The sequence below is a fragment of the Chiloscyllium plagiosum genome, unplaced genomic scaffold (genome assembly GCF_037043375.1).
Source record: "Chiloscyllium plagiosum isolate Xiang-an unplaced genomic scaffold, Cpla_swu_hap1 HiC_scaffold_13, whole genome shotgun sequence".
In the NCBI taxonomy this organism is placed as follows: Eukaryota; Metazoa; Chordata; class Chondrichthyes; order Orectolobiformes; family Hemiscylliidae; genus Chiloscyllium; species Chiloscyllium plagiosum.
The window spans coordinates 87,904,403-87,922,994 of NW_028270151.1; the positions used below are offsets into that span (position 1 = coordinate 87,904,403).

General features: G+C 44.1%; 1 protein-coding gene across 7 annotated transcripts in view; it reads left to right on the forward strand.

The window, feature by feature from the left end:
• LOC122548246 (alpha-1,4-N-acetylglucosaminyltransferase-like) overlaps window positions 1–17,999 on the forward strand; it is a 45,046-nt gene extending 27,047 nt beyond the window's left edge. For all 7 annotated transcript variants that reach the window (XM_087993899.1, XM_087993901.1, XM_087993904.1 and 4 more), the window contains exons 2-3: window positions 3,961–4,388; window positions 15,899–17,999. In XM_087993899.1, the coding sequence (XP_087850025.1) occupies window positions 3,961–4,388; window positions 15,899–16,489 (1,019 nt within the window). In that variant the 3' untranslated portion in view covers window positions 16,490–17,999. The remainder of the gene's footprint in view (window positions 1–3,960; window positions 4,389–15,898) is intronic.
• Window positions 18,000–18,592: the final 593 nt, after the last annotated feature.

An 18,592-nucleotide genomic window follows, 5' to 3' on the forward strand; every position in this document is an offset into this window, starting at 1 on the left:
CTATAGAATCCTTAACCTTAAAAGAAATCATGTTAAGTTTCCATAATAAAAATCAGATTCAAAACAGTCCTGGAACTCAAGCTCCAGGGAATAAAACACAAACATTCAATCACCAACAAACAAATGTGCATTCAAACCAAATCACAAAGGGTTAAACTTTCTACCAGCTGTATAGCTCTTTTCATTCTCTCTCTCTCTCACACACCATGTCTCACAGACACTTCCTGAGCTTCCCGCAACAACACCTCTGGGTGGTCCTTGCTTCAGCCCTCTATCTTTTGAATATTTTTCTGGATGTCTGGCCATGATTTAGTTACAAAGTCTACCCTCAATCGCCCTTCAGCCACTAGCCCTTTGGACTTGAAGCATAATCTGATTCCTCCTGACTATAAGGCTGTTTTTCATTGACATATAAATTCAAATATTTACAAACCCAGTCTTCGTCCGACCCGTACTTTGACCAGAAAGCGGCGGGACGAAGAATGGATTCCTTAGTCCATACAAAGCAACAATATTTAATCATCTTTCTCCCTTGTACAAGTATTATTTTTCCAATTCCACAACATCCTGCCCAAAGGACTTTCTGGACGTCTGTTGTAAGGGACCCCGCCTCCATTTCCATTGCCTTTTCCTTACTTTGTTTTCCCGGAGGCTTTTTCCTTACCCATGGCACAGCCCATATTGAGTTCCTTCGTTAGTCCCTTATTAACTACTAAAACTCAATCCCGGCCACCAAGACAATACTTAAAAGTCAATTTTCTTACCCTGGTCTGTGCACAGAGTTGCCTGGCCCCTTTTTGCCGTATTTTCTATCTACCTCCTTTCACTGTCTGATTCAGATGTCTCTCTTGTGGGATTCGTAGCAGTCGCCCAAGGGAGCGGACCAAACCAGGACATGAGACCACTCCTCAATTGGGAATGGGACGCGTCTTCCCAGTGTCCATGGCCAGCCACTCCCCCTAGCAATGGAAGAACATCCCAGACGAGCCCCTAATTGTGAGAAACAAAGCTCACGCACTTCAATAATTTCAGTCCGAGACATGATCTGAATCAGTAGTGTCATTTATTTTACCATTGCAAGAGGGTGTGATGTCCACTGTCTACAAGGCAGGGACACACACTGAATTCAATGAATACACGATATTTATGTAATTTGGTTCCTTTTTTTTATCCCATTGCTCCTCCCGATTTACATCTCCCACTTCTCTAAGACCTGCTCCCATTACTCCTGTTTATCTCTTGCCTTATCCAGCCTTGTCTGTGACAAAATGCTTATTTCTGGCCTCACAAGGCCATTTGACCACATCCTGCTGTGGCCCATTGTTAGGTATTATCTACTCCCTCCATCTGTGCTTTCCCCAACCATACTGATCCTTATGACCTTCTAATTGGGGTTTGTTCCTGTGTTTCTGTAAAAGTGGGAAACAGATGCTTTTATAACTACTGCTTGTGCAAGCATATCAGGCTTAACCTACATCCTCACAGCACCTTATCTATTTGTCTGTAACATCTACCATTGTTTTGCAGTCACGTTTCATTCTTGCATACAATTTTAGCTAATACAAAAACAATTATGTATTTCCTCCACATAGTTTGCATTCTTGTTGACTCAGCTCTTAGTTGAAACAATTACACACTTACGTGAGTTCATTTACCTTGCATAAGTAATTATAATTGCAGAAGTAACACTACTTTCCCTATATCCCACAGTCTTATTTCCTAATTGGTTATTCTTTCAGTTATGAAATATCTCATTAAATAGCTACCGGTTTTAAAACTTAGCTTTTTGCATTCCACAGTATCCATTCTAACATCCTTGTGATTGATTGCCTTCACAAATTTGAGACATTTGTTTCAGAGTCCTGTTTCTTGTCCTCCGAATTCCACACTCCGTTATCATTTTATGATCGCTCTTGCCTCAAAGATTCTTTGCTGTGAGATATTTAATTCTTTTGCAGCACATTACCAGACCTAATGTAGCGAGGCTTCTGGTAGGTTCCAGAGCAGACTGTTTCAAATACAATGTCCCAATTCATCATCCAATGTACCTTTTTGGATTCGTCCAATCTATATAAAGGTGAAAATCTCTCACAATTATTGCAAAACCTTTCTTAGAAACCTACACTACAGTTGGATACATACCTTATCCTACAATGTCATTAGTGTTAGGTAGCTTATAAACTGCTTTTTACCTTCTTTCTTTTCGTATTTCTATTTCCACCCAGTCTGAATCAACACTTTGATCTTCCAGACCAAGATCTCTCAACTGTCCCCCTTCTCATCCTCGTCCCCCTCCCTCGAACAGAACTGTCTTGTCCCTTTGCTTTCTTGCTATTTTCAATGAGTTGATGGCCCTTTTTTAAAAAAAAAATGAGGGAGAGAGGAATTCTCTCCGAATGCAAGGAAGTTCATCCACTCGTGTTGCCTGTCACCATTTTGAAGTTGATAGCAGCTGACCCCATTGTGACGAATTTTAATCTCATAGAAACCAACAAAATAGGAACAGGAATAGGCCATTTAACCCTTCAAACGTGCTCCTCCAATCAATATGATCATAGCTGATCATCCAACTCAGTTCCTGCTTTCACCTCCTACCCTTTGATCTCTTTAGCCCTAAGAATTATATCTAACTCCTTCTTGATAACTGTTGCAAAGTTGGATAGAGTCATTATAGATTGGGAGACAAAAAGTAAGAATTCGGTGTTTGTAAAATGGGAAAAGTGCTGCATGGTCCCTTTTAAAAGATAGTCCTTTTTTTAATGCTTACCATTTAAAATGAAAGCACAGAGAGAGCCCAAACTGAAACATTTTGTATCTAAAGGCCATAGACTTAGCAGGCCAAGTAGCAGTTTTTACCAAGACAATGGGCTTTTGAATTTAGCCAATCAATTTGAACCAGGAAATTGGATACCAAAAACCTGTTAAATTTAAATCTGATGGTTTTGATAACATTAGAAGTGATCCTAGTGTAAAATATATTAGTATGTCATCAAGGGTATAGAGGAGGGGGCTGTTGGATAAGAACCCCAGATCAAGCTGCTGTCCGTCAGGCGCTCTCGCTGTGTGCGTGTGTGAGAGAATTGCTGGCTCTCGCAGGCTCATCTGTGTATTAGAGAAAGCACCATCTAAATAACCATGGTACCAATGACAGAGAGGGCATTCCTGATGGAAGAATCGACTCTAGGGTACAGAATGTTCTGGAAAACACGTAACCTGGCTGTAATTTTGAGAGACTAAATTCTACTTTTGTTATATGAATGAGACTCCTATTTATTGGAATAGGATACCATTAGAATCATCTTCTGTTCGGGAATAGGTAGTGGTTAGAAGGGTTTTTTTGGGGATTGTTGATAGTTTAGTCAATTTGTTCACTGTTAGAGTTAGATAAATAAATTGTTACTTGTTGATTTTAAAGTGAGTATGAATGATTTATTTTATTTAACAACTAGAAGTTGCTGAAAAGCAGGTTACATAATTTTTCTCTTTTTTTTTACAGATTACAGGGCAAGGCATTCTTCCTTGTGTGTTTCAGTTTTAGTTCTCGGGATTGGGGGGGATGTCAACATCTGCTTTGTAACAATAATAGTCAATATTTTGGCGTCAACCGCTTTCTATGGCAGAGAATTCCAGAGAATCTGGTTGTTGCCAAAATGTTAAATGTTTACTAACATGGTGAAGTCATGATTTGGAGATGTGATGTGTTACGATTGAGCCCTCCACTATCACCTGATGAAGGAGCGTCACTCCGAAAGCTAGTGTGCTTCCAATTAAACCTGTTGGACTATAACCTGGTATTGTGATTTTTAACTTTATGGTGAAGTCAGGCTTTCAAGTCAGTCTTCTGGAATTTGGAATTCTGCCAGGTTATATTGCAGGTTCCTTGTCATTTTGCTTTTGTCATGAAACAGCCTGAGACCTTTTTCTTTTCACAGATCATCTCTTAATCTTTTCTTGTTTCAGAGAAACCTCTGCTCAAAGCTATGAAGAAATTTAAGAAAGTGCTACTGGCTGTTCCTATTTTTGTAGTTCTCTGCCTTTATTTTTTCCACCACTTCTGCTCTTTGCTGACCTGCTATTCCAAGGAAGAAACCTCCTTGGAATTTGATCACTCAGCGCTCATGAAAGCTCCTGGGATTATGTTTGTGGAGACCACTGACCGTGTGGAGCCCTCGCCACTTGCTGTTTGCTCAGTGGAGTCAGCCAGTCGGAGAAACCCTGACAAACATGTTTATTACTTCCTGAAAGGATTCAGTGGAAACATGTCACACTACCCACGCTCACAGTATGAAGCTATTCGAGTGCTCTCTTTATTGAGAAATGTCACTGTTTTCCCTCTGAGGCTGAGAGCACTATTTCGTGAGACCCCGCTGAACTCCTGGTATGAGCAGGTAAGGAGAGTCAAGCAGATTAAGCTATTAGTCGGTGCCCTAGTTTCCTCAATAATACTCTTGACCCTGAATTAGCAAATGTGAGTACAAGTCCCCACTTAAAAATTCAATCGCAGGACAAGGGCGTCGCTGGCTAGGCCAGCATTTATTGTCCATCCTTAATGGCCCACATTGCTGTGGTGCAGGAGTCACATGTAGAATGTGAAATAAAGGACATTGGTAAACCAGACCAGGCTTTTCCTGACAATTGGCAATGGTTTCGTCATTATTAAACTTTCCATTCCAGATTTTTATTGAATGCAAATTTGACCATGTGTTGTGGTGGGATTTTTAGATTAGATTACAGTGTGGAAACAGGCCCTTCGGCCCAACAAGTCCACACCGACCCGCCGAAGCGAAACCCACCCATACCCCTACATTTACCCCTTATCTAACACTACGGGCAATTTAGTATGGCCAATTCACCTGATCCTGCACATCTTTGTGACTGTGGGAGGAAACCGGAGCACCCGGAGGAAACCCACGCAGACACGGGGAGAACGTGCAAACTCCACACAGTCAGTCGCCTGAGGCGGGAATTGAACCCGGGTCTCTGGCGCTGTGAGGCAGCAGTGCTAACCACTGTGCCACCGTGCCGCCCATAAATCCAGGTCCCTGGAACATTACCTGCATTTCTGTGTCAATGGACCATTAATAATGCCACTGGGGCCCATCACCTCTCTAATTTCAGAGACTTGAGTGTATAATCTGCGCTGACACTCCAATGCAGTACTGAGGGTTTGCTGCAGTGTTGACAGTGCAGTTCTTTAGTTGGTCTGTTTAAACCAAAGTCTTGTCCGTCTCTTCGGTGGGTGGGAAAGATACTATATTTTAAGAAGGATAATGAAGAAGGTGTTTGGTACGCTTGTCTTTATTGGTTGGTGCACTGAACATAAGAGTTGGGAGGTCATGTTGCAGCTGTACAGGATATTGGTAAGGAATACTGTGTTCAATTCTGGTCTCCCTGCTATCGGAAAGATGTTAAATTTGAAAGATTTCAGAAAAGAATGTTGCGGGGATTGGAAGGTTTGATCTATAGTGAGAAGCTGAATAAACTGGAACTATTTTCCCTGGAGCTTCACAGGCTGAGGGGTGACCTTTTATACAGGATTATAAAATCAAGAGGGGCACGGATAGTGTGAATAGTCCAGGTCTTTTTTTTTCCCAGGGTAGGGACATTGGGTTTAAGATGAGAGGGGAAACTATTTTAAAAAGGACTTGAGGTAACTTTTTCCCACAGAGGATAGTGTGTTATGGAGTGAACTGCCAGAGGAAGTGGTGGAGACTGGAACAATGATCACAATTAAGAGATTTGGATGGTTATGTGAATATGAAGGGCTTAGAGGGATATGGGTCAATGCTTGTAAATGGGGCTAGATTAATTTAGGATATGTGGTCGGCATGGACTGTTTCTGTGTTGTACCTACATAGAACATAGAACATAGAAGAATACAGCGCAGTACAGGCCCTTGGGCCCTCGATGTTGCGCCGATCCAAGCCCACCTAAACTACACTAACCCACTATCCTCCATATACCTATCCAATGCCCTCTTAAATGCCCATAAAGAGGGAGAGTCCACCACTGTTACTGGCAGGGCATTCCATGAACTAACGACTCGCTGAGTGAAGAACCTACCCCTAACATCTGTCCTATATCTACCCCCCCTTAATTTAAAGCTATGCCCCCTTGTAATACCCGACTCAATACGCGGGAAAAGGTTCATACTGTCGACCCTATCTAACCCCCTAATCATCTTGTACACCTCAATCAAGTCACCCCTAAACCTTCTTTTCTCTAGTGAAAACAGCCCCAAGTGCCTCAGTCTTTCCTCATACGATTTTCCTTCCATACCAGGCAACATCCTGGTAAACCTCCTCTGCACCCGTTCCAATGCCTCCACATCCTTCCTATAGTATGGCGACCAAAACTGCACACAATATTCCAGATGCGGCCGTACCAGAGTCTTATACAACTGCATCATGACCTCAGGACTCCGGAACTCAATTCCTCTACCAATAAAAGCCAGTACGCCATATGCCTTCCTCACCGCACTATTTACCTGGGTGGCAACTTTCAGAGATCTGTGTACATGGACACCAAGATCCCTCTGCTCATCCACACTACCAAGTATCCGACCATTAGCCCAGTACCCCATCTTTTTGTTATTCTTCCCAAAGTGAATCACCTCGCACTTAGCTACATTGAATTCCATCTGCCACCTTTCTGCCCAGCTCTGCAGCTTCTCTATATCCTGCTGTAACCTGCCACATGCTTCCTCACTGTCAACAACTCGTCCGACTTTCGTATCATCCGCAAACTTGCTCACCCAACCTTCTAATCCCTCTTCCAGGTCATTTATAAAAATGACAAACAGCAATGGTCCCAAAACAGATCCTTGCGGAACACCGCTAGTGACGGCACTCCAAGATGAACCTTTGCCACCAACTACTACCCTCTGTCTTCTTCCATCCAGCCAATTCCTAATCCAAACCTCCAACTCACCCTCAATGCCATATCTCCGTATTTTCTGCAGTAGCCTACCATGGGGAACCTTATCAAACGCCTTACTAAAATCCATATATACCACATCTACCGCTTTCCCCTCATCAACCTCCTTCGTCACCTTTTCAAAGAATTCAATAAGGTTTGTGAGGCACGACCTGCCCTTCACAAAACCATGCTGACTATCCTTGATCACATTATTCCTATCCAGATGTGCATAAATCCTATCCCTTACAATTCTCTCTAAGACTTTGCCCACAACAGAAGTGAGACTCACCGGCCTATAGTTATTAGGGCTATCCCTACTCCCCTTTTTGAACAAGGGAACCACATTTGCTATCCTCCAGTCTTCTGGGACTACTCCTGTAGACAAAGAGGACATAAAAATCAAGGCCAATGGCTCTGCAATCTCCTCCCTTGCTTCCCAGAGAATCCTAGGATAAATGCCATCAGGCCCAGGGGACTTATCTATTTTCACCTTTTCCAGGATTTCCAACACCTCTTCTCTACATACCTCAAAGCCATCCATTCTACTTATTTGTGCCTCAGTATTCTCATCGACAACAATGCCCTGTTCCTGAGTGAATACTGAAGAAAAGTATTCATTCAGTGTCTCCCCAATCTCTTCCGCCTCCACACGCAACTTCCCCCTACTATCCTTGACTGGACCTATTCCTACCCTAGTCATTCTTTTATTCCTAACATACCTATAGAAAGCCTTAGGGTTTTCCCTAATCCTATCTACTAAGGACCTTTCATGTCCCCTCCTTGCTGCTTTTAGCTCTCTTTTCAGGTCCTTCCTGGCTACCCTATAACTCTCAATCGCCCCAATTGAACCTTCACGTCTCATCTTGAGGTAGGCCGCCCTCTTCCATTTAACAAGGGATTCCAATTCCTTATTAAACCACGGCTCCCTCGCACGACCCTTTCCTTCCTGCCTGACAGGTACATAATTATCAAGGACACTCAATAGTTGCCCCTTGAACAAGTTCCACATATCATTTACACTCTTGCCTTGGAGTCTACTTTTCCAAGCCACACATCCTAAGTCATGCCTCACCGCATCATAATTTCCCTTACCCCAGCTATAATTCTTGCCCTGTAGTACACACTTATCCCTCTCCATCACGAGTGTAAAAATCACCGAATTATGGTCACTATCCCCAAAGTGCTCACCTACCTCTAATTCTAACACCTGGCCTGGTTCGTTACCCAGAACCAAATCCAGTATGGCCTCACCTCTTGTTGGCCTGTCTACATATTGTGTCAGGAAACTCTCCTGCACACATTGAACAAACACTGACCCATCTAACGAACTTGAGCTATAGCTTTCCCAATCAATATCAGGAAAGTTAAAGTCCCCCATAACAACCACCCTATTACTGTCACTCATCTCCTGAATCACCTTCCCAATCCTTTCTTCAATGATTCTAGGACTATTAGGAGGCCTGTAAAAGACTCCTAACAGGGTGACCTCACCTTTCCTATTCCTAACCTCAGCCCAAACTACCTCAGATGGCAAGTCCTCATCCATCGTCCTTTCCACCGCTGTAATACTATCTTTGACAAGCAATGCCACACCTCCCCCTCTTTTACCCCCACCTCTGACCCTACTAAAACATTTAAATCCCGGAACCTGCAACAGCCAATCCTGTCCCTGTTCTAGCCATGTCTCCGTAATAGCCACAACATCGAAGTCCCAGGTACCAACCAACGCTGCAAGTTCACCTACCTTATTTCGTATACTTCTTGCATTGAAGTATACACACTTCAAGCCACTTCCCTGTTTACAGGCACCCTCCTTGGAAATTGATCCCATGTTCCTCACCTCCCTACACTCCAGGCCCTGCACCCTGAAGCTACAATCTGGGTTCCCATGCCCCTGCCGAGTTAGTTTAAACCCCCCCCAAGAGCACTAGCAAACCTCCCCCCAAGGATACTGGTTCCCCTCAGGTTCAGGTGTAGACCATCCTGTTTATAGAGGTCCCACCGTCCCCAGAAAGAACCCCAGTTATCCAAAAACTGGAACCCCTCCCTCCTGCACCATCCCTGAAGCCACGCATTTAATTGTTCTCTCTCCCTATTCCTCGAATCTCTATCACGTGGCACGGGTAACAAACCAGAGACAACAACTCTGTTTGTTCTAACTCCAAGCTTCCAACCTAGCTCCCTGAAAGCCTGTCTAACATCCTCAGCACTCCTCCTACCTATGTCGTTGGTGCCAATGTGGACCACGACTTCGGGTTGCTCCCCCTGCCCCTCCAGGACCCGGAAAACACGATCAGAGACATCACGTACCCTTGCACCTGGGAGGCAACATACCAAACGTGAGTCTCTCTCGTTCCCACAAAACCGCCTATCTGTGCCACGAACTATCGAGTCCCCAATTACTACTGCTCTGCTCTTCTTCACCCTTCCCTTCTGAGTAACGGGGACAGGCTCCGTGCCAGAGACCTGAGCCCCGTTACTTACCCCTGGTAAGTCATCCCCCCCACAAGTATCCAAAACGGTATACTTGTTCTTGAGGGGAATGGCCGCAGGAGGTCCCTGCACTGGCTGCTTCCTCCCAGTCCCCCTCACTGTAACCCATCTATCTGCCATCTTGGGAGTTACTACTTCCCTATAACTCTGATCTATGACCCCCTCTGCCTCCCGAATGATCCGAAGTTCATCCAACTCCAGCTCCAGTTCCCTAACACGGTCTTGGAGGAGCTGGAGATGGGTGCACTTCCGGCAGGGACGTCGATGGCATCCCTCACCTCATACATGTTGCAGGAGGAACATTGCACTGCCTTCACTGCCATCCCTCTAAAGCTAACTGTTTAAACAAAAACTGTGTCTAAATAATACAAGCAAAATTCAGCACTTACCTGCTTGCCACAACAGATGTTATTATTAGGTTAGAGGAGGAGGGCGGGTGGGAGGCACTACCTGTGTAGTGCCTCGGGCTCCTCTCCTTCACGCTTTTGAAGGGGGAAAAAACTAACCCAGCTAAGCTTACACTAACTGCTTCCGGGTCTCGGCTGCCCCTCTGCTTGCCGTCACTTCCTCTGCTGCTCCCGCTCTTTCTGTGAAGGAGAGAGAAAACAAAACACCGATGCCCGCTACAGGTAAGTAATTTTGAAAAAAACTCTTACCTTAGCTGTAGTCTCCCGGGTTCACCTCAACTCGGCCGCTGCTCCCACTCAAATGCAAACTCTCTGTGACTCTTAGAGCTTATTCCATGTGTGTTGGTCTGACACAAAAATAAATATTGATCCAGGCATTGGGTAGAGCCCTTTTCCTTGTTTGTAAGCCTGGTTTACGTGTTACAATCCTTCAGTCACTGAGGGTGGGAGAACCCATGGCTATCCTTATGGTTTGTCCTATCTGAAGTAACTATAGACCATGGTGTGTTACAGGTGCTTGGAATTACTGGTGGAAGCGAAGATCAATGAAGTGGTTTGTCCTATGAAGAGTGCAGTACGACCACCTGTAATAGATGCTTCCTTTCCCTTACCTGACACGTAAAGGAAGATTCTAGTAAATTGTTTGGGGGGGGGTCACATTGCTCAGCACCATTGGTTTAGAGCACATCCTGCACAGGACCGGCCTACTGCACCTGCACTGGGGTGGCACGGTAGCTCAGTGGTTAGCACTGCTGCCCCACAGCACCAGGGACCCAGGTTCGATTCCAGCCTTGGGCAACTGCATGGTGTTTGCAAATTCTGCTCGTGTCTGCGTGGGTTTCCTCCCACAATCCAAAGATGTGCAGGTCAGGTGAATTGGCCATGTTAAATTGCCCATAGTGTTAGGTGCATTTGTCAGGGGTAAATATAGGTTAGGGGAATGGATCTGGGTGGGTTACTCTTCGGAGGGTCAGTGGGGTCTTGTTGGGCCGAAGGGCCTGTTTCCACGCTGCAGGGAATTTAATCTCTCTCAAGTCCTCTTCGTGCTATTGGTCCACATCAACTTTCCTCCTGATTATTTTTCCCTCTGGACAGCACTCCACATGCTACAGGACCCTTGAAATGACTGCATGACCACAACTTAGAGGGCACCAGTTGTCCAGATGAGAGAGTGAAGCTGATGACGTTGTGCCTTTCCAAGATTGTAGCGCTGACAAAGTAGGCAGTATTCAGGCTCCTTGGCCCATCCGCTCCAGGCGACAAGCTACTTCCCTTTATCGTTACCCTTTTTTTCATCGTTCATTTTCTTTATCATCTTCCTGTTGGGAGCAATAGAGAAGGGGACATCATGGAGGAGGGTGGTTGGAGTGGGGCATTGGCAAGGTGGCGGCCTGGTCTGGTAGTGGAGCCAGAGGCTCCTGGTTGCAAGAGGCCCAGAGCAGAGTGTCCTGGTTATCTGTGAGGCTGTGGCAGCAGCTCCTAGTTGTGATAAACCCAGAGCTCCTGATTGTGGGGTCAGTATGGGACCCAGCATCATGACTCTTCAGTGAAGTGGGTCCAGCAGCAAAGCAATGGTGCTGAAAGAATGGTAGGGGCGATGGAGGTGTCATTGGTCAGCCAGCTCAGAACTCATGGTGGAATGAAGTGGTGCTCTTTCAGCAGTATTTTCTAATTCTTAAACTATACAAAATGGCGCTGGATTGTGGAGGCAGTTGAAGCTTTTCACTGTATTTTACTGTATTGCTCATCGCAGAGAACAACTGACAATTAATCATCATTTATTCATTACAGTCAAATTTGCCACAAGCTGTGATCATTTGATCTTCTGTTGTGGTTGTGTGTTTCAATCCACAGGGAAGCAGGCCCCGACTGCACATGGTGCATTGCAGACAATGGAAACATTGAAATAAACACTTTTGCAAAATACTCCTGTTGGTTATTGCCTATTATGCATCAAGTGTACTAGCCAGGCTGATCTCCCCACATACAGCCTCAACACATTGATTCCCTAGGCTCGATTCAATGTGTGCATTGAAGCTGTAATCCCATTTCCGGTTGGAAAGGGGAAGAATTCCCTAACATAGTCTTTTGATCCAATTTCCAACGGCCTGCTGAAAAGGACATTGTGAGTAGTCAGTTGGTTATTGCTAACTGCAGTGCGAGGTGTGTCGAACTGTTTCTGATTTGTTTTGTGATCAGGGGCAGCATTGCAATGTTGTGTGATTTTCTACCCCCCCCCCCCCAACCTTGTTCATTCTGTCTCCAGTCCTGAGCTGATGGGTTAGGGACATAATGGCAGATGATGTATACTGGGAGCCATGGTTCTGTACACTGGAGACTCAGTGTCTGATATTTTCGCAGGACAAAAGCAGAAATTGAATTGGACAACTCCCTGGGTCACTAAGGTGCCCTTCAGGACCACACTGCTAACCTCCCTCTATATGAGGTAGAGGAACCAAGGTGTCAGCTCCCAGCTCAGCTGGTCAGATGCCAATCAGAAGGGAATTTCCTGGAAAGGAAGTAAGGGTGACACCACTCCCCGTTGTCCCATGAAATGCATGCAACCAGCTAGACAATGTCACAGCCAACAGAACTGAAAGAAAAACCGCTTTTCCAGGTAGGGATCTGACTCGATTCTTTTAAACTACAAGTTTATTCAATGCCATTCCCATGCACGAGGGGACAGGAAGAGCACATAGTGAAATATACAGTAAAGCTCTTTCTACTCTTAAAAGAGGAAGTCAAAAATAATAATGAGAAGAGGCCCCCACTGGGGTACTGTATCATTAGAAAACACGAATTTCCAGTTGAATGGAACTGGAAGCTGGGTGTTAATTTTGAGCTGTATGTATCGCTGGGGAGGCCAGCATTTAGTGTCCATCCCTAATTGCCCTTGAAGGTGCTGAATTGCTACACTGAACTGCTGCATTCGACACCAGTATTACTTTTACAATTACTGCCTGAGATGGAGGCAGTCTGTAAATTCCTGACATTTGTTAATGATATGTGACAACATAGGATTTAAAAAGAAAACCAGACATGGTCTGCAAAATGGTATAGTTTCTATAAGGTGATAAAGTCTGGCTACGCAAGTGGGCAAGCAGATGACAGATGGAGTTTTACTTTTGTTGATTTTGGTGTCCTAGAGATGTACAGCATGGAAAAGACCCTTCGGTCCAACCCGTCCATGCCGACCAGATATCCCAACCCAATCTAGTCCCACCTGGCCCATATCCCTCCAAACCCTTCCTGTTCAGTGTCTTTCAATGTAAAAAGAATTCAAAGAGAAAAGTAGTTGCATGATGACTAAGTTTGGGAACTAAATATTCCAGGGAATGATGTCGTCTTTTTTAAAGTTATGATAGGGTATATGAGGTGGGTCGGCTGCAGGAGGACAGTTGGCAGAGGAGACTTGACCTGATATATCACACAATAAGCAGGAGGTAGAGTCAGTCATGGGCAATAAGAAACACCGAGACAGAAGATAGTAATTAGGGTAGTTCATAGGCCTCTATAATTGAGTTTATTTGGTTTCATCCCTTCTTAGACTCTTTAATCCAAACCTGGTCATCTATCTTTTTTATTTGATTTGATTTATTATTGTCACATGGACTGAGGTACAGTGAAACATTTTGTTTTGCGTACTGTACAGACAATCATGCTATACAAAGTGTATTCGGCTAATAAGAACAGAGCAAGGAATAGAGTGTTACTGTCGCAGAGAAGGTGTACAAAGATCGAGATTGACATTTTAATTTTAAAACTTGAGGGGTCTATTCAAAAGTCTAATAACGGGGAAGAAGCTGTTCTTGAATCTGTTGGTACTTATATTTTTAAGCTTTTGTATCATTTGCCTGACAGAAGTTGAAGAGATTGACTGACTGGGGTGGGAGGGGTCTTTTGATGATGTTGGCTGCCTTTCCAAGGCAGTGGGACATAGATGGAGACAATGGATGGAAGGTTGCTGGCCTGATGGACTGGGTTGTATTCATTATTCTCTGCAGCTTCTTGTGGTGCTGAACAGAGCAGTTGCCATACCAAGCTGTGATGCATCCAGGTAGAATGCTTTCTATGGTGCCCCGACTGGTAAGAGTCTTTATGGACATGTAGAGGCATTGTTATTGCTTTCCGGACCATCAAATCAATGTGTGTGCATTAAGTCAGATTGTTGGTGATCCTAGGAACTTGACACACTCGACCATCTCCACTTCAGCACCCTTGATGGTAGAGGGCGTGCCCATCTTGCTTCGTGATGTCAATGACCAGCTCTTTAATTTTGCTGATGTTGAGAGAGAGATTTGTTATCTTTACACCACACCACCAAGCACTCTAACTCTTGCCAGTATTCTGTCTGGTCCTTGTTTAAGATCTGGCCTACAGTGATGGTGTTGTCAGTGTACCTATTGATGCAGTTAGAATGACATTTGGCCACAGAGTTGTGAGTATACAGGGAGTATAGTAAGAGGCTGAGTACACCTTGGGGGGGGCACCATGTTGAGGATAGTCATGGAAGAGGTTCTGTTGTCTGACCTCACTGGTTATGGTCTGCGGGTCAGGAAGTTGAGCCATTTCAGCCAGAGTGCTCAGGTTACAACTCCGATTCACTACCAGCACACAATTTCCTTGCCCTTGGTTGAATCGATTCAGTCAATAAGATGTTCCATTTTTTAAAATGGCATGTTGGCTGCCTTTTGCTTGCCTGTTATGCGAGCTGCCTTCATGCTGGACTGGTTGTCAGTTCCCGTGGTGTTTTCCTTTTTGATTTACTGATCATTCAAAATGCTTGCCCCACGAAGGATTGAATGTGGTGAGGCGGAGTGTTCAATAACAGTTTTGTGCTCCCTCACCCTGTTTCTCACGTTTGGAAGTTCACGTGTGTAGATCTTGTTGCTTTGTCACTAGGACTGTCCCCCCCCCCCGCCCCCCGCCAACCACTGTCACCAAAATAAAATCTCCTGGTATCTAGGAATGGGCTTTAGTAAAAGCAATGCAGCAAGCTAGTGTACTGAACATCTCTCTCCCTCAGTCAAGACGAAAAAGGCATCAGTTTGAAAACTGAATAAGGCTGTTGTTTATTTCAAAAACTCATTATTAATTCAACATGATTGTTGGTTTCATAATTCAAACCATTGCACCTGCCTTTCCAAACAACTATTGGGTTAGATGTCAGGATCATATTCAAAGAGAGTCACAGCATGGGCCCTTCAGTCCAACCAGTCCATGCTGACCATAATCCCAAATTAAACCAGTCCCACCTGCTTGTGCTTGGCCTTTATCCCTCCAAACATGTCTTACTCATGTATTTATCCAAATGTCATCCACTACTTCCTCTGGAAATTCATTATGCACACTAACCACTTTTTTTTAGAAAAGTTGCCCCCCCATGTCTTTTTAAAATATTTATCCTCTCCTCTTGAAATCCCCCACCTTTTTGGGAAGCAGCACCTTATCTATACCTCTTATGATTTTATAAACCTCTATAAGGTCACCTCTTAACCTCCTATGGTCCAGAGGAAAAAAAAAAGTTTCAGCCTCTCCTTTATACCTCAAGCCCTCCATTCCCAGGATTCCTGATGAAGTGCTTATGCATGAAACGTCAACTCTCCTGCTCCTCAGATGCTGCCTGACCAGCTGTCCTTTTCCAGCACCACACTCTTCGACTCTGATCTCCAGCATCTGCTGTCCTCCAGTCCCAGCAACACCCTGGTAAATCTTTTCTGATCCCTGTCCAGCTTAATATCCTTCCAATAACAGGGTAAACAGAACAGGATGAAATTCTGCTCCGTAGTAACAGGGCAAATTACTCTTTTTGCTGATTCCTTAGCTGTTGGGACTTTGTCCTGTTACATTCTCTCCCCTCTGTGATGGATGGATTCCTGTTACTAAACAACACATTGGAGGGCTCTTTGGAAAAGCCAGCAGCTTTAGGAAAAGGGTCAGGAAAGGAAAGAATACTGGAAAAGAACAGATTGGGATTGATGTGGTAATGTCCAGTGACATAGTTTGAGTTCAACAGGTGCAGAACCACGAAAAAAGCATTTACTGAGAAACTAATCTTTACCATTCTTTGTATATTTCAGGTAAATCCGTTTTGGGAGAAGTATTGGATACATGTGCTCGCTGATGCCTGTCGTCTAGCTCTGCTGTGGAAATATGGGGGCGTCTATCTGGACACTGATATCATCTCATTAAAGCCCTTAGAATTGCAAAACTTTCTCTGTGCTGAAGGATATCAGACGGCTAACAATGCAGCACTGGGATTTGAGAAGAACCATGAATTTATCTGGGAATGTATGCAAGATTACGTCAGGAACTATGAGGGACGTACTTGGGGTTACCAGGGGCCGGCGCTGATGAGCAGAGTCTTGAAGCGTTGGTGCCAGTCTGACGATCTAGGCCAGTTTTTCAATCTACAATGCAAAGGTGTTTCCTATCTTTCACCCAACTATTTCTACCCCATCTCCTACACACATTGGGAAAGTTACTTCCAACGCTGGAAGAAGTCCAGTATTGAGACATTTTTCTCTGAGACGATAGGGGCGCATATCTGGAATTTTAAAAATGTCGGGCAACAAAAGCAAGTTATCACTGGTAGTGGAACGCTAATAGAGTACTTCTTCTCTCAGCATTGCCCTGTGACTTACAAATTGCTAATAAAACGAGTCAGTTGAAATCTGGCAGTTTTAGGAATTTAGCTTTTGGCTGACAATGAAAATACCCCTCCCTCTTCTCACCCTTCTCCCCAATGCCCTAACTATCATAAGCACTCCCCATTGGCATGTGCCCCTTGTTCCTACCCACATCTCTTTCTGACTTTAAGCCCCTAGCCTCTGTCTAAATTTGTCAGGTAATCTGTGGGAAGCCAAACGAATGGCTTGCCAAGACCATGGCATGGGCTGGGCCGGATATTTCATCAGCTGAAAGCAGAAGGAAAGTATTTCCAACATCTGCCTGTAGGCCCTTTCAAAATGGTGGCAGCTACATTGCTGACATGGGTGGGAACATGATTTGCCCTCTTGGAAGCCTCTGGTGTCTAATGAGCACCAGGCCAGATCAGTGAACTTTGATCTTGCTGAGCATTACCACAATGGCCTTATATTGTCAAGCCTCATTTAAGCATGCACTTTATTAATAAAAGTGGATTGACAAACTCAGTATCAGTGTATTGCAGCAGAGGCTGCACTGAGCTGATTGAAGAATCAGTAGTACATGAAATTGAATCAATGTCTAGGTTTGGCTAACAGTCTGTATGTAACAGTGTTACTATTCTCCCTTCCACAGAATACATAAGCTTCAGTAAAGTTCCACACGCTGTGGTGACCAGTGATTTATTCTTGTGTAGCCAGGCAGTTCAGTTGTGGAAGGCCTCATCTTGACTCTGGTACTACTATTGACACACACTTATTTCCCAGATGGTGTGTTGGTGATTATGAAGTATAAGTGCATACTAGTTGCTGATTAGATTCCATGCCCCCGACCATCCTTTGCTTCAGTAACCTGAAAGCAGTTGCAATCTCCTTTCTACTTGAATATAGGCCCTCCCTGTGACCATAGAACATAGTGTTGCAAAAAAAACCTCTTAAGCTTTTGACATGTGAAAATTTAACATTGTTAAAACATTCAAATCTGACCTCTACTTGCCTCAATCTGCCCCTCTTGGACCATCAGTAAAGGGGGCATGAGGAGAGAATTGCCTCTTCTGAACACCATAAAGCTGCCTTCTGTGCCCCTCTGATTAGACACCCCCACACCCCAATACAAGCCTCCGAATTCTCTTGCTTTTACCCTGGGCTCTCAGTTTCTCAAAATCCATGATCTTTGATCTTGGGAGTCCCTGTTGTGTTCTTCTGTTTTATTGCAAACAAGGGCAGGTAACACAATATGGAATCTTTGTTTGAAGTTAAGACAAATACACACATAATGGCAACTGGGTGGCTCTGTCAAACTGTATGACTGATGCAGTGTTTTGGGTACAGAGTAGACTGCTTATTAACCATGCGGGGGTGGGGATAGTGCTGATCAGCTATTATGGAACGCCCTTGTAAGTTACAGGTAAATTACATAAGGCAGTTCCCCTTTTTCCGTTTTATGCATTTTAAAAGTCAAAAGCTATTAACATTAAAAAAAAACTTTGTGTTTGAACATATCATTATGCAAAACAATAAATTTGAGTATCTGAAGCATATTGGTAGCTTATTAATATGCCCAGACTTAATTTATGGCAGTTTTGGTTCAAGGCTGTGGTATGCCTTCAAAATGTTGGTGGTTGTAGGCTTACTTTTAACTTTTAGACTTTGTTCTATTTGCGATCTGGTCACGTCATTCTTATTGGTCTGATTTTTGACATCCGTTTCATTTCCCTGTCATGATATTTGGTGTTGGTGCTTTGATGCATTCACTGATCTAGGTACACCTCAATAATTTCTGGGGATTGCACATGCTATCATGTTATAATTGGCCATTTTACTTTAGCAATGCATTATCGACACACTGGTTGTGATCATCTGTCATCTTTCCTTTTTTTTAATTAATCAAGGCGTCGCCTTCTCCAAGAGAATATTGATGAAGGAAAGGGTTGTTTTCCTTTTCTGCCACTTTTGCTATTCCACATTGTTTCTGCAGAATGATGAAGTTTGTGAATTAGGACCAGGGCTACACACTCGCATTGGCCTGCGCTGTGCAGCTTATTGATTTATTTTGCAGCACCTATTGGATGAGTTAATCCTATACCATGGATATGGCACTTTGTTAATGAGTGCTGCCTGCTTTGACTT